Source organism: Melanotaenia boesemani, chromosome 8 (genome assembly GCF_017639745.1).
Source record: "Melanotaenia boesemani isolate fMelBoe1 chromosome 8, fMelBoe1.pri, whole genome shotgun sequence".
In the NCBI taxonomy this organism is placed as follows: domain Eukaryota; kingdom Metazoa; phylum Chordata; class Actinopteri; order Atheriniformes; family Melanotaeniidae; genus Melanotaenia; species Melanotaenia boesemani.
Genome location: NC_055689.1, coordinates 449,953 through 464,869, shown reverse-complemented (window position 1 = coordinate 464,869; position 14,917 = coordinate 449,953). Strand labels below are relative to the sequence as shown.

Sequence of the window (14,917 nt, the reverse complement as noted above, 5' to 3'; positions counted from 1 at the left end):
ATGCAGTTAAAATGATAGTATTGCCAAAATAGCTATACCTTTTTCAAGCTTTGACCATCTTTATTTGTAACTTCTTTAGCCAGCTGGACTCAGTTATTTCATCCTACAAGCGACCCAGTCTCAATAAGATGCAACTCCAGAAAGCTAAAGCAGTGGGAGGCTTAGGTCCCCAAATTTTGCTTTTACTTTTGGGCAGCAAATCTGTATTGTGTTGTGTTTAGGTGCTTCTTCTATGGCCAGTCTGATTGCCCTGATTGGATGGTAGTGAAGTTAAATTGTTGCCCCCAACATCTCATTCCGGTTGGATTTGGGGCTCGTTGCTTCTATCTACTGGATCTTTGTCTCCTCTTCATTACTGTCCTTTTTTTCTGTCCCCTCCAGTCAGATCTGGCAACATTACATAAATTCCATAATTCAAAGTAAATAAGAAAAAACCCCAATATATTTAAATAAAGAGACAGAAAAAATGACATTATCAAGAGGGGCCGTATACTCATAAAGCTCCTGGTGGCAAAGCAAATGTGTTAAGCACAATACAGCTAAGACATCCCTCATCCAGGATAGAGAAGATAGAGAAGAACAGGGTACAGAGTACCACATCAGCTGATGTCCAGGTGCAGACCTACCTTTCACAGCAGTCTGTAGTTCCTGTAGTAGGTCTGTACTTACTGATACAAAGCCGCACCTGAGATTCTTACCCAGTTTGTCCAACAGGAAGGTCTTGGTGACTGTCAAAAGCGGTGCTGAGATCTAACAGAACCAAAACCGAACTTCTTCCTCTATCTGGGTTTAGATGGATGTAGTAGACTTTTACGGAGCCAGTTTCCAAATCCTCATTGAAAGACTTTAACAACAGTTGTTGAGTGGCACGGATTTGTAAAGCTGTTCATACTCATGTTTTTTTCTATTATTTTACCTAAAACTGGAGGTTGGAGATTGGCCTGTAGTTGTTTTTACTGAGTTCTCTACATAGTTTTTTTTTTTTTTTTTTTAGCAGATGCCACTGTTGTTTTAAATGTTGGTGCTGCTTTGCTGACAGTAGAAGGTTAAAAATGTCTGCTCGTGCATATCTCTCATTCAGAGATTTCTTCTTTGTTGTGGTGGTATTTGAGCCATACAACGACAAGTCCAAGCATGTTGTAGATCCTTAGATTTGTGTTGATCAGGGAGCAGAGAAAGTAGCTCCAAATAATGGTTTTTGTTGTAACATGACAGAGCTGTAGAGTGCGACCGTCAATTTGTTTGTGAGGCTAATGGCTTTCTTTCTTGGACGCAGCAGTGCACCTAACATTTCCCAGGTCCAGGTGAAGGACTTTATTTAGCTCTCTAAATGTTTGGCTGCATATTCTGTGTTTGTGCCCTCCTTACCCGAACTGAGGGAAGAATAACACTGTGATAAAAAGCCAAAAGAAAGGGTGGGTCGTCATGTCCTATTGGCTGTACACCGTGTTGCGTGTTGGTTTGAAATTAACAGCGGTGCATATTAGACATCTGGTATGACGAAGAACAGAGACAAGAATTGTGGAAGCTGGAATTGATTGTTAAACATGGAATTTCCTTTGCTTCCTTTGCTCATGAGTTTAGTTTTAAATAATTCTGTTGAAGGATGATTGAAAAGCAACATCTGACTTTCATTGGTTAAATTTCATAGAATTTTTATTTATTATGCTTTTGTCAGATTCTGTCACCATTGTTTTTCTTTCATTAACCGAAGGGAACCAACACTTCTGTCCATGTGTGTAATTCTCAGCCTCTGGCTTAAAGAGTAAATGTCTACCAACAACAGCTAGAAGTTAGTGGTTAGAAAGAAGAATAATGCACACTTTGTTTCCTGTAGCGTAACAAGACCTCCATGAGGGAGCTGTTGGTGGGCCAGAAGGTGATCTGCAAACATAAAAATGGGCGTTACTACCACAGCGACGTGGTGGAGCTGACCACAGCCACCTTCTACGAAGTGGTGTTTGACGACGGCTCGTACAGCGACAATCTCTTCCCAGAGGACATCGAGGTGGGTAAAAGCCTTCAAGGATTCATTAAGATTTGAACATAAGTTTCCAGACCCGATAAATAACATGAGTCTGACTTTTCCTTTGACATATCGGCAGAACCGGGACTGTGTCCACCTCGGCCCGCCTTCTGAAGGCGACGCCGTTCAAGTGAGATGGACGGATGGGTTGATATACGGAGCCAAGTTTGTGACATCGCACTCCATCCCCATGTACCTGGTAAAGCTCTCCTCAAACTTCACCATGAAGTTGCATCAGGTTCAGGTCTCCCAACTAGAGCCCGACCGATGTGGATCTTTGAAGCCGATACTGATTCCGATATTTGGCAGAAAAAAAATCCGATTACCGATTAATTGGCCGATTTTTAAAAACGAAAAAACATAAAGAATTAATTAACTTCATTTTTTGGTTCCTTAACGCTTACACCAACAAAAATAGGAATTACAGGCAGAACATTTTACTGTTTCACAACATTTTGTCCTTTAATATGTTTAACTTTCCAACAGAAGAATTTCCAAAAACATGCAACAAAGCTTTAAATAACTAGAAAATATATAACCTTTAAAAAGTCCATCCATTAATGGATTGTATAAATGAATGATGAATGAATTAAATACATCTTGTTTTGTATGTCTTGCTGATGTAAATTAGAAGTAGGTTAAAGTACAGGTAGGAAAACTTGTTTAAAAAGTTATAAACAGGTAAATGCTATCATTTGTATTGATTAATTTTATCTTTAGATTTAGGCCATGGGCCATTTTTTATGCAGCCTTCTGATGCCCTTCAATGATGAATTACATTTTCTTTACTCCAATATTTTCTTTGTCATGAAATATATCATGGCATATATTATATATGAACCATTTTATATATAATGGTCACCATGGTCTGGCACTAACTGTAACACAGAGTCGCTGTTACAGCTGCTCACGCTAGTATTTTCTGACAAAGTAAAACTAAGACATGACATCATGACGGTGGTGAAGACAGACTGTAATGTTAATAAAGTTTTGGTGCTGCAGTGAATAAAGCTCCTCCCCTCTGCATCCACATCTAAAATGTGCCTCAACCTGCAGCTGACGGAGTGATGAACGCTCGTTCTGTACATTCTGATATTTTACGTTATTTCTGCAGTTACTGGCTACTTAGCTAATGCTATGCTAGGTTCGGAATAACATAGATGGGGAGCACCTTAAGCTAATTTAACACAACTTTAGCAATGCAGCATAAATAAAAAGCTGACCGACACAACGAAGCATGTGTCACTCGTCATTACACACGGCAAACTGAAACTGGAGACATGCTGAGTCGTTAATTTCACAACATTATTATAAACTTACCTGTCGGCAAGCTCCCCTCGGCCCACTGCTGTAACGTAACCTGGCTGTAGCTACTAGCTACCTCTGTTGAAAAGACAAGGGGATGATGGTGGGATTTGAATGGAGTCAAAGCTCCATCTAGTGGACAAACGCCACAAGGACACCATTCTGCACGACTCAGACACTTAACATCATTTAATGTTTATGAGAAATTAAGAATAAATCAGCATTTAATCGGCAAAACAGCTGATATTGGCCATTTTGAAAAGGGTTAATATCGACTGATTTAATCGACCTGCCGATTAATCAGTCGGGTCCTACTCACAACAACTCTGTGTGTGTATCTGGATTCAGGTGGAGTTTGAAGATGGATCCCAGATCTCAGTGAAGAGAGAAGACATCTACGGTCTGGATGAGGATTTGCCCAAACGAGTCAAGTCCCGTTTGGTAAGCCAGTGTTCAGAAGGACACATCATTTCACTGTGTCTGAAAGCCACGCTGCCCTCCAGTCCACCCGCTGTACCTCTGTGGTGTGAAATTAATAACTTTCATTTTAGATATATTTCATGGATTTTCATAGAAATAGTTTATTCAAACTATTGAGTTTTTAACAATTTATCAAAATATCAATTTATCAACATCAATTTAACAATAATCAAAATATTAATTCATTTATACAGTGGAGGCATCCTCCCTACATAAATACACGGCTCAGAAAAATAAAGGGAACACTTAAACAACACAGTGTAACTCCAAGTCAATCAGACGTGTGTGAAATCAAACTGTCCACTTAGAAGCAACACTGACTGACCATCAGTTCCACATGTTGTTGTGTAAATGGAAAAGACAACAGGTGGAAATTATAGACAAATCACCCCCATTAAAGGAGGTTCTTCAGGTGGTGACCACAGACCATTTCTCACTTCCTGCTTTCTGGCTGATGTTTTGGTGACTTTTGAATGCTGGTGGTGCTTTCACTCTAGTAGTAGCATGAGACGGAGTCTAAAACCCACACAAGTGGCTCAGGTAGTGCAGCTCATCCGGGATGGCTCATCAATGCGAGCTGTGGCCAGAAGGTTTGCTGTGTCTGTCAGTGTCGTGTCCAGAGCATGGAGACACTGCCAGGAGACAGGCCAGTACATCAGGAGACATGGAGGAGGCCGTAGGAGGCAACAACCCAGCAGCAGGACGCTACCTCCACCTTTGTACAAGGAGGACCAGGAGGAGCACTGCCAGAGCCCTGCAACATGACCTCCAGCAGGCCACAGATGTGCATGTGTCTGCTCAAACGGTCAGAAACAGACTCCATGAGGGAGGTATGAGGGCTGACGTCCACAGGTGGGGGTTGTGTTTACAGCCCAACACCGTGCAGGACATTTGGCTTTTACCAGAGAAAACACCAAGATTGGTAACTTCACTACTGGCGGCCTGTGTGAGTCTGGAGACGCCGTGGAGAACGTTCTGCTTCCTGCAACGTCCTCCAGCATGACCGGTTTGGCAGTGGGTCAGTAATGGTGGGGGGTGGCATTTCTTTGGGGGGCTGCACAGCCCTCCATGTGCTCGCCAGAGGTAGCCTGACTGCCATTAGGTACCGAGATGAGATCCTCAGACCCCTTGTGAGACCATATGCTGGTGCGGTTGGTCCTGGGTTCCTCCTAATGCAAGACAATGCTAGACCTCATGTGGCTGGAGTGTGTCAGCAGTTCCTGCCAGATGAAGCATTGATGCTATGGACTGGCCGCCCGTTCCCCAGACCTGAATCCAACTGAGCACATCTGGGACATCATGTCTCCATCCACCAGCGCCACGTTGACCACAGACTGTCTAGGAGTTGGTGGATGCTTTAGTCCAGGTCTGGGAGGAGACCCCTCAGGAGACCATCCACCACCTCATCAGGAGCATGGCCAGGCGTTGTAGGGAGGTCCTACAGGCACGTGGAGGCCACACGCACTACTGAGCCTCATTCTGACTTGTTTTAAGGACATTATATCAAAGCTGGATCAGCCTGTAGTTGTTTTTCCACTTTAGTTTTGAGTGACTCCAAATCCAGACCTCCATAGGTTAATAAATGTGATTTCCATTGATAATTTTTATGTGGTTTTGTTGTCACCACATTCAAATATGTAAAGAACAAAGTGTTTAATAAGAATATTTCATTCATTCAGATCTAGGATGTTATTTTACTGTTCCCTTTATGTGTTTGAGCAGTTTATAATGGCAGTTTAACTTTTTAACATCTGTGATATCCTTTCCTGAGATCGTACCGATGTGAGTTAATTATCTTTAAACTATTTGTTGAAAGCACAAATCGATGAATTGTATGAAAATTGTATGAGTATTGTGATGAGGGAAATGAGCAGGTGTACCTATAAATTCAGCTTGCAGTAGGATGTTTTAATGAGGTAGCAGATAAAGGCATAGCCCCAGTGTTGTGATGACACTAGTCAGCCTCCAGCTCTGTGAACTGTGTTGTGTCTCCAGTCGGTGGCGTCGGACATGCGCTTCCAGCTCTTCACGCAGAACGACATCAAGCAGAACTCCAAACGGCAGCGGGTCATCAACTCCCGCTACAGAGAGGACTTCATCGAGCCGGTCATCTACAGAGCCATCATGGAGTGATGGCGTCTCTATGGAGAGCTCCGGCTCGTTATTCCTGCTGATAGGAAGCCCCTCCCACCTCCACCTTGCTCCTCCCTGTTCTTCCGAAGCCTCTCAGGCTCCACATATAACCCACGGCTGGGACTTCAGGTTGTTAGATCCATGTTTCCCGTCAGCTTCTCTGTTCTCTTCCCTCCTTCTGTCCTTTTTTCAGGAAGAAGCCATCAGTGAGGTATTAAACATTATTTTCAGGAATTTTCCTCTAGAAATGACCGACAGGTGTTTTTTTTTTTCTGACTTCATGTCTTGTGACGCTTTTAAAGGAAAGTTACCACCGTTTGAATTTAACTCAGCTGTCGCCTTCATCGCCTCTGTCATCCGGTCGACTCTGACCCCAAAGAATCCACATTTTCCCAGATTAACAAGGATTGTTTTAGTTGGATTACGAGGCGTGAACATGTTTTCTAGGCCTGAGCCTTACAATCCACAGGGCCAAGCAAACTTTCCTTTTGGGTTTTCTTGGTTTATTGTAACTATTGTAAATAATATTGCTACTTAATTTATGCAAGTGGATGGAGTTTGAGATGAAAGCTATTTTTGTCATGTCCTTTCCTCGACTTGTAGAAAAGCTGAGATGTATTTATATTTATTATGACGGTAGGTTGTTTTTTCCTTTGCTGAGATCAGACATGATCAGACTCCAGAAAAGCACTTACCATTTCTTCTCGTCGCAGGATGGAAGACAAACTAGATGGGTTGTGTTTTCAGTGAAAGATAAATGTAGAAAAGATGGTTTCAGATCCGTTTCCCATGTTTAGCCTCTCCTGCGTATTTTAGTCCTGTGTTCATGACTGATCTTTTAGTAGGTTAAGCTGTCCACACGCATTTTTCTTTCTATGCTTCTGGGTTGTTCTTTGTCTCCATGGAAACATTAAATTCATGCACTATTTGTAAGCATCAACTGTTTGAGTAAAGTTTGGGTTAAGAAGAAACGTTCCTGCATCATGTATTTGATGATTTTTGTTTCCCCTCTTTGGGCGTCTGGTTTGAGAGTCTCAGTCTGCAGCTCCGGGGTTGAATCCTGAAAGTGAAGATCCAGTTTTTGTTCTCTGAACATCCTCAATCAACCCAGATTAACAGATTCAGCTCATATGTACACACCATGGAACTCATGCATGTTGCAGCATGTAGGTTTTCCCTTACAAAAGACACCTGCAACTGTTGCTTCTGTTTCTACGTCACTTGTGTCCTTGTAGGTGAAGACTGATGTCCGTGAGAACGTCAGATAAAAACCTTTTAAGTCTCTTATCCAAACACATTCATCTTTGAGAATTCCATGTAATCAGGATGGTTGGGGTTTCCACTCACGTACACGTTCAGGCTGAGTGGAGGGAAAACAAAACCCAGCTTGGATGTTGGAGAAGCAACCATTGAAGTGAATTAAGATAAAAGAAAACAAATAGGTAATAGAATGATCAACTAGTCAAAGGGCGACTTTAAACCTCTGTAATGATCTGAGGCATTATTAAAACAAGCTGCAGGAATGTGATGCAATTGAAGAGTCAAGCATCTCCTTTAACACTTTAATACTACCAATGTGTCTTCAAAGCTTCAACTTCTTGTTTACACTAATATCCAACCAGCCAATCACACGGCAGCATGTGGTCATGTAGACGTGGTGAAGACGACCTGCTGAAGTTCAACCTGAGCAGCAGAATGAGGAAGAAAGAGGATTTAAGAGACTTTGAACGTGGCATGGTTGTTGGTCTGAGTGTTTACTGGGATTTGCACCCACAACCATCTCCAGGGTTTCCAGAGATGGTCTGAAGAAGAGAAAACATCCAGAGCAGCAGTTGTCTGGACCAGGATGCAGCAGAAGACACACCGGGTTCCTCCTGCCAGCTAAGAACAGGAAACTGAGGCTACAATTCACACACACTCACCAACACTGGACAATAGAAGATGGAGAAACGTTGCTGGTCTGATGAGTCTCCATTTCAGCTCCACATTCAGATGCTCGGCTCAGAATCTGCTGGAAACATCATGAAAACATGGATCCATCCTGCCTTGGATCAACGCTTCAGGCTGCTGCTGGTGTAACGGTGGGGGGAGATTTTCTTGGTCCACTTTGGGCCCCTTAGTACCAACGTGGCCTGGTTTAACCAGCACAGCCTACCTGAGTATTGTTGCTGACCATGTCCATCCCTTTATGACCACAGTGGAGCATCTTCTGATGCTACTTCCAGCAGGATAATGCACCATGTCACAAAGCTCAGATCATCTCCACCTGCTTTCTAGAACATGACGATGAGTTCACTGGACTCCAACGGCCTCCACAGCCACCAGATCTCAGTCCAGTAGAGCAGCTTTGGGATGTGGTGGAACGGGAGATTCTCATCATGGATGCACACATAGAGTGCAGTATTATGTGCTTCACCGAGACATGGCTGCATGAACACATCCCAGACTGTAATGCGTCTGTACACGGCTTCAGGACGGTCCGTGCAGACCGCAATAAACAACTCAGCGGGAAGCTGAAGGGAGGTGGAATTGCGGTGCTGGTAAACCAGCGCTGGTGTCATCCTGAACATGTCACTGTTAAAGAGAAAATCTGCAATAGAGACATTGAACTGCTAGCTGTGAGTCTCCGCCCGTATTATTTACCCAGAGAGTTCACATGCGTTATTCTGGTAGCGGTATATATATTACCTGGTACCGCTCCAGACGCAGCCTGTGATGTCATTAACTCTGTAGTGGCCAGGCTTCAAACACAACATCCAAACGCATTTGTGGCGATCTCTGGAGATTTTAACAACATCTCCCTCTCTGCAACTCTACCAACTTTCCAACAGTTTGTCAGCTGCTCCACCAGAGAAAACAAAACGTTGGACTTATTTTATGCAAATATTAAAAATGCATACAGCTCCTTTGCCCTGCCACCTTTAGGAAGATCAGACCATAACCTAGTTCTTCTCTCCTCCTCCTACAAGCCCATCGTTCAGCAACAACCAGTCATTAGAAAGGCTATTAGAACCTGGTCTAATGAAGCTGAAGATGCTCTGAGAGGATGCTTCGAGGCTACAGACTGGAACGTCCTATGTGAACCTCATGGAGATGACATCAATGCCTTGACTGAGTGTGTGACAGATTATATTAACTTCTGTGTGGACAGCACCGTTCCAACAAGAACAGTGAGGTGCTTCCCCAATAACAAACCCTGGATCACCAGTGACCTGAAAAAGCTGCTGAACATCAAAAAGAAAGCTTTTAGGGATGGAGACAGGGAGTTATTGAAGTCCACACAAAAACAACTTAAAACACAAATGAAGAAGTGCAAGGAGGACTACAGGAAGAAGTTGGAAAGTAAGCTTCAGAAAAACAATGTGAGGGATGTGTGGTCAGGAATGAAGAAGATCACTGGCTTCGGGATAAAGGAGGATCAGACCGATGGAGGTCTGGACAGAGCGAATGAACTGAACATGTTCTTCAATAGGTTTAGCTCACCTCCTGCTTCAACCCCAACTAGCCACACACCCTCCATGAGCCCACAGCTTTCCTGTCACACCTCCACTCTGTCACCCTGCAGCTCAGTCAAGGACCTGGACACAACCTCATCTCCCTCCACATCAGGACTTCCTGAAACCTCCTCTACCTCCACCTCCACTCTGTCTGTCTCCTGTAACCAAGTCATGCAACAACTGGTGAAACTGAACCAGAACAAGGCTGCAGGTCCAGATGGTGTCAGTCCCAGAGTTCTCAAGACCTGCTCAAAACAGCTATGTCCGATTCTCCAGCACCTGTTCAACACCAGCCTGAGTCAGAGAAGAATCCCGGTGCTGTGGAAAACATCCTGCCTTGTTCCAGTGCCTAAAAAACCACAACCAGCTGAACCAAAAGACTACAGACCAGTCGCCCTGACATCTCACGTCATGAAAGTCCTGGAGAGACTCTTACTGGCTCACCTCAGCAAGCAGGTGAACACCTTTCAGGACCCATTACAGTTTGCATACCGTAATGGGCTTGGGGTTGAAGATGCAATCATATACCTGCTTCAGAGAGCCCACTCTCATCTGGACCAGTCAGGCAGCACTTTGAGGGTCATGTTCTTTGATTTCTCAAGTGCTTTTAATACGATTCAGCCTGCTCTGCTGTGTGAGAAGCTGCAGAAATTCCAGGTGGATCCCTCCACAACCACCTGGATTTATGACTACCTCACAAACAGACCACAGTTTGTGAGACTGAAAGGTTGTGTGTCTGAGATGGTGGTCAGCTGCACTGGAACACCACAAGGGACTGTACTTTCACCATTTCTATTCACGCTGTACACCTCAGACTTCCAGTACAACTCTGAGTTCTGTCATCTGCAGAAATACTCTGATGACTCAGCAGTTGTTGGGTGTATCAGTGATGGACAAGAAGCAGAGTACAGAGAACTGGTCGGTCAGTTTGTGAAATGGTGCGGTGACAATCATCTCATCTTGAATACCAAGAAAACAAAGGAGATGATTGTTGACTTCAGGAGGAACAAGAACACACATAGAAGTGTTTCCATCATGGGAGAGGAGGTGGAGGTGGTGGAGGAATACAAGTACCTTGGAGTTCAGCTGGACAACAGACTTGAGTGGAAAAGCAACACTGAGTACATTTACAAGAAAGGTCAGAGCAGACTCTACTTCTTAAGGAAGCTGAGATCTTTTAACGTCTGCACCAAAATGTTGCAAATGTTCTACAGGTCTGTTGTTGAAAGTGCAATCAGCTTTGCAGCAATCTGCTGGGGCAGCGGCATCAGAACCAGAGACTTGAAAAGAATTAACAAACTGATCAAGAAAGCCGGTTCTGTGCTTGGAGTAACTCTGGAGCCGCTGGAGTTGATCATCAAAAAAAGAATTCTGTACAAGCTGACGAGGATAATGGAAGATCCTTCACACCCCCTACACAACGCCGTGACGAAACAACAGAGTGTGTTCAGTGGGAGGCTTGTTCAAGTCCGATGCAAGACAGAGAGATACAGAAGATCCTTCCTTCCAGCAGCTATCAGGCTGAAGAACAAAGCCCTTAATTAATTAATGTGATTGTTTTACTTTACTAAAAAAAAAAAAAAAAAAAAAAAATTACTACTACTACAATATTGAATTTCCCTTTGGGATTAATAAAGTATTTTTCATTTCATTCATTCATTTCATTCATTCATTCATTTCATTTCACCCGACAAACCTGCAGCAACTGTGTGATGCTGTCATGTTAATATGGAGAAAACCTCTGAGGAAGGTTTCCTCCACCTGCTTCATCTATCACACCGGGATTAAAAAGGTCCGATCCGGTACTAGAAGGTGGTCCTGATGAAGAGGACGACCCGGAACTAGCCATGACTTTAGAAACAGTGATGGGTCATTTCAAACTTTTTTATTATTTCCGGTTTTTATTAATTTGTGTCAGAACTGTGCCTCATTTTCTCTGCTCTTCGTTTTGTTGGTTTGACAGTACAAAATTTATGAAATCATGTTATTATTCCGGTTGTATTTAACATGAGAGGAAGACGATGTTTAAGGCGCATTTATGCTCACGAGACGTCTGCGTAACAGCCGTTGGCTCGGCGTAGCTCCGCAGAGGCTCGATGTGCACCTCTTCCAGACCTGATGTGCACCCCGGCTTTGCAGACGGTTACTCAGAGGTACTCCCTTGTGATTGGTCAGTTTGGGATCACATGTTGCTGAATATCTTTAGACATTTTGGCGTTGGAGGACCTTAAACGTAAGCTGGAGGCTATTCTAGCTCAGAATGGCAAGCTGGTTGCGGTTCCAGAGCTTGTACGTGGGGTCGACACCAACTTAGAGAAGTCGTGAGCTCGGCTGGATGGAAACTGACCCAAAAATTCAGATGAATTGGAGTCGCCATGAGACCACTGAGAGACTCGAGGCAGATGAAACATGCTCTGGCCTGAACCAAAACAAATGCTGTTATCTTAATCATGCTCCCTGTACTGGCTTTGGATGGCTGGTTATTAAGTTCTCCTGGAATGTTATGCTGATGGATGCTCTGCCTCATCCTCCCGGGCTGTTGACCTTTACTGGATCTGCTCCCAAGGTCGCCCCACTAGCATCTGGGGCAGAGACTGGAGAAAGGAACTGGGAGAAAGTTCACAGGCTCACTTACTTAAACTTACTATGCACACAAACAAGCACAGTCACGTACACAACAGACACACCTCCCCATGATTTCACTGCCTTGGTTGGTCCCTCCCCCTCCTCCTTCCACTCCCGGGCGGCGGGTTGATTGGATGCGCTCCGGCTGCATCCTCACTTAGCTGCGATGGGTTTTTTTTTTTTTTTTTGTACCTCAACACTGTGCCCCTCCAGGCCCAGAGTGGAGATGTTTTTTTTTTCCCTCATCCCATTTCAAACGTTATCTTTCTTTCTATTCCTAATGTTATTCATTATCTTGACTGCTTATTCCATTATGGGTCGCGGGTAAGCTGGAGCCTATCCCAGCATTTTAACAGGTGAGAGGCAGGTACACCCTGGACGGGTCACCACTCTGTTGCAGGACCAACACAGATGGACAAACAACCATTCACTCCTAGGGAGAATTAAGAATAACCTGTTAACCTAACATCATGTCTTTGGATGGTGGGAGGAAGCCGGAGAACCCGGAGGGAACCCACACATACACGGGGAATACATGCAAACTCCACACAGAAAGGCCACGCCCCCCAGGTACGAACCTCCCCACCAGCCGAGGCTCGAACAGGCAACCTTCTTGCTGCGAAATAGGTGCTTCATTGTTGTTTTAAAGCATAAAATACCAACCAAACTGAAGAGAACCATCAAAAGAACTCCGACCTGGTGAGTTTACCGGCCGACACCACCCCTACTGCCACCTTCAGGTTAGGAGGAGAAACTGCAACACGACACCAGAACAACGCGTTTCCTCTACACTCGTCAGCTACGCCGTAGCCGACCTCACGCAGAGCATAAACCCTGCTTTACAGGACACTGATGTTTCTGCCATGAGGAATTGAAATTGTGGTTTTGAGAATTTCCCCATGGGTTGTGTTGTTCACCTGTTTTACTCAAGATAATGTGAAAATAATCATTTTCCTTTGAGTCCTGAGTGATGGTTTTATTTCAGTTGTTACAGATTTCTGTTTAAACTGAGAAAAACAAGCATGCAGGCCTTCTTCCTCTGGTACGTCACTGGTTTCATTAAGAGCAGACTGCTGGTTTTTGTTTCCTTATGACTGGAGTTTTATCATTCTCGTGGCTCATCCTTGTTTTAGTCATAGCATCTGCTGTGATGAGCTCCGTTTGTTGTGTGGGAATTGTCTCCTGAACAATCTGCCACAGATGCTCAATAAAATTCTGCTCAGCAGCAAAGTATTTCTATTCTATTCTAAACAGGAAAATATGCGTAGATCCAGGTTTTGCTGATAAGTTGCTATAGTTAGTAGTGATAACCTGACGAGCAATTGCAGGACGGCGAACATCTGCAGCAGATGGACCTTGGGAGCGTTGCAAGGATCTATTTCCATCTATGCTTTCAGTTTAGTTTATTCAAGAGAAACAAAAACACATCATAAAGACTCAAAAGGAACAGGCAGAAGTGCAAGTTTAGTTCCCCAAGTGCATTATTCATTTAACAGAGTTTGAATAGTTGCCAAAGTTATAAAATGCAGCTCTTATAATAGTAATGACATGTTATAAATCACAGTACTTGTACAATACTCAAATCACAGGATGCATACAGAGTATTCAGTCATTTTTAGCTACAGTCCGTGTTCAGTCTCAACAGGATTATTTTTTACACTAAATAAAGCTCAGCTGTATTTTAGCTCTGGGTCCAGCTGACTCCAACAGAAACACAGTGCTGCTTTCTGTTCTCACATTTCAGTCCCTCGAAAATGATAAAATCTCTTTTCTGAAACAATCCCTGAATGTGAGCAGGTAACTTCTTTCTGTTGTCCATCAATTGTGCAGATTTCAAGTAAACTTAGTCGTTGAATTTCAGATTAATAAACAGCTGGTTTGTGTGCTCCGCATCAGGATCACACTTTTTTCAACCATACAAATCAGATTACAGTTTTTATCTCCAAAGCTTCTCGCCTTTTCCTCAAATTGTAAACACAAAACACACTTTTCAAGCTACGTTCATGGAACATCAGACTCTTCGACGTCAGAACAGTTTCACCTGCCCAGAACTCAACTGTGTGGTCAAATCGTACCTTGAGTCTTTTAAAAAAGGGCTGACCAGTCACAAAACACTGCAAAGAAACATAGAAAACACACCGCTGGGACGTAGAAAACACAGTTGTTTACAACGTGTAACCAACCAACATGGCCGCTCCCGCCACTCACCGTTAGAGATCTTCAGCGTCATTTTGCCTGGTCAAAATTCCAATACAAGATATCTGCAATTACATTCTGAAAAGCAGACTGAGGATTAAAGATGTCTGCAATACGAGACATCTCCAATCAAGATCCCTTTCAAGATATACAGCCGAATTATAGATATCTACATCTGATTTACGACTATCCATATTCCCAGTTATATCTACAATATAATTTTGACTAGTCATAAGTCCAATTCAACATATCTAAAATGTTATTCTGGCTAGGTAAAACTCATTTTAAGATGTCTCTATAAACAAATGCAGATATGTTGAATTAAGGGCATTTGGAGATATCTTGATTTGGAATTATGGCTAGTGAAGTGTGCGATTTTTTCCACAACCTGTTAAAATTACATCAGAAGTTTGTTCAAAAATCCACTTTTAAAGAAAGGCAGAAACCACCAGAGATTGAGTAGAATTGACAATTCTTTGTTTAGCCAGCAAAAAGAAAGCAATACATATCTCTTAAGAGGAGGTTCGCTTAGCTTTAGCTGCTGGGCTCTAGTACAGAAGTGCAGAGTCCTCAGGTTCAGCCAGAGAGACGCGCCTACCTCAGTTATCCTCCTCATTTTACACTGATACAATGCATGTGGCTATGTGCGTGCATG

General features: G+C 43.4%; 1 protein-coding gene across 3 annotated transcripts in view; it reads left to right on the top strand.

Moving 5' to 3' along the window:
- The window catches only part of kdm4ab (lysine (K)-specific demethylase 4A, genome duplicate b), a 38,008-nt gene extending 31,136 nt beyond the window's left edge, over window positions 1-6,872 (top strand). For all 3 annotated transcript variants that reach the window (XM_041992297.1, XM_041992296.1, XM_041992295.1), the window contains 4 exons: window positions 1,838-2,008; window positions 2,106-2,225; window positions 3,680-3,772; window positions 5,807-6,872. In XM_041992297.1, the coding sequence (XP_041848231.1) occupies window positions 1,838-2,008; window positions 2,106-2,225; window positions 3,680-3,772; window positions 5,807-5,944 (522 nt within the window). In that variant the 3' untranslated portion in view covers window positions 5,945-6,872. The remainder of the gene's footprint in view (window positions 1-1,837; window positions 2,009-2,105; window positions 2,226-3,679; window positions 3,773-5,806) is intronic.
- The last annotated feature ends 8,045 nt before the right edge of the window (window positions 6,873-14,917 follow it).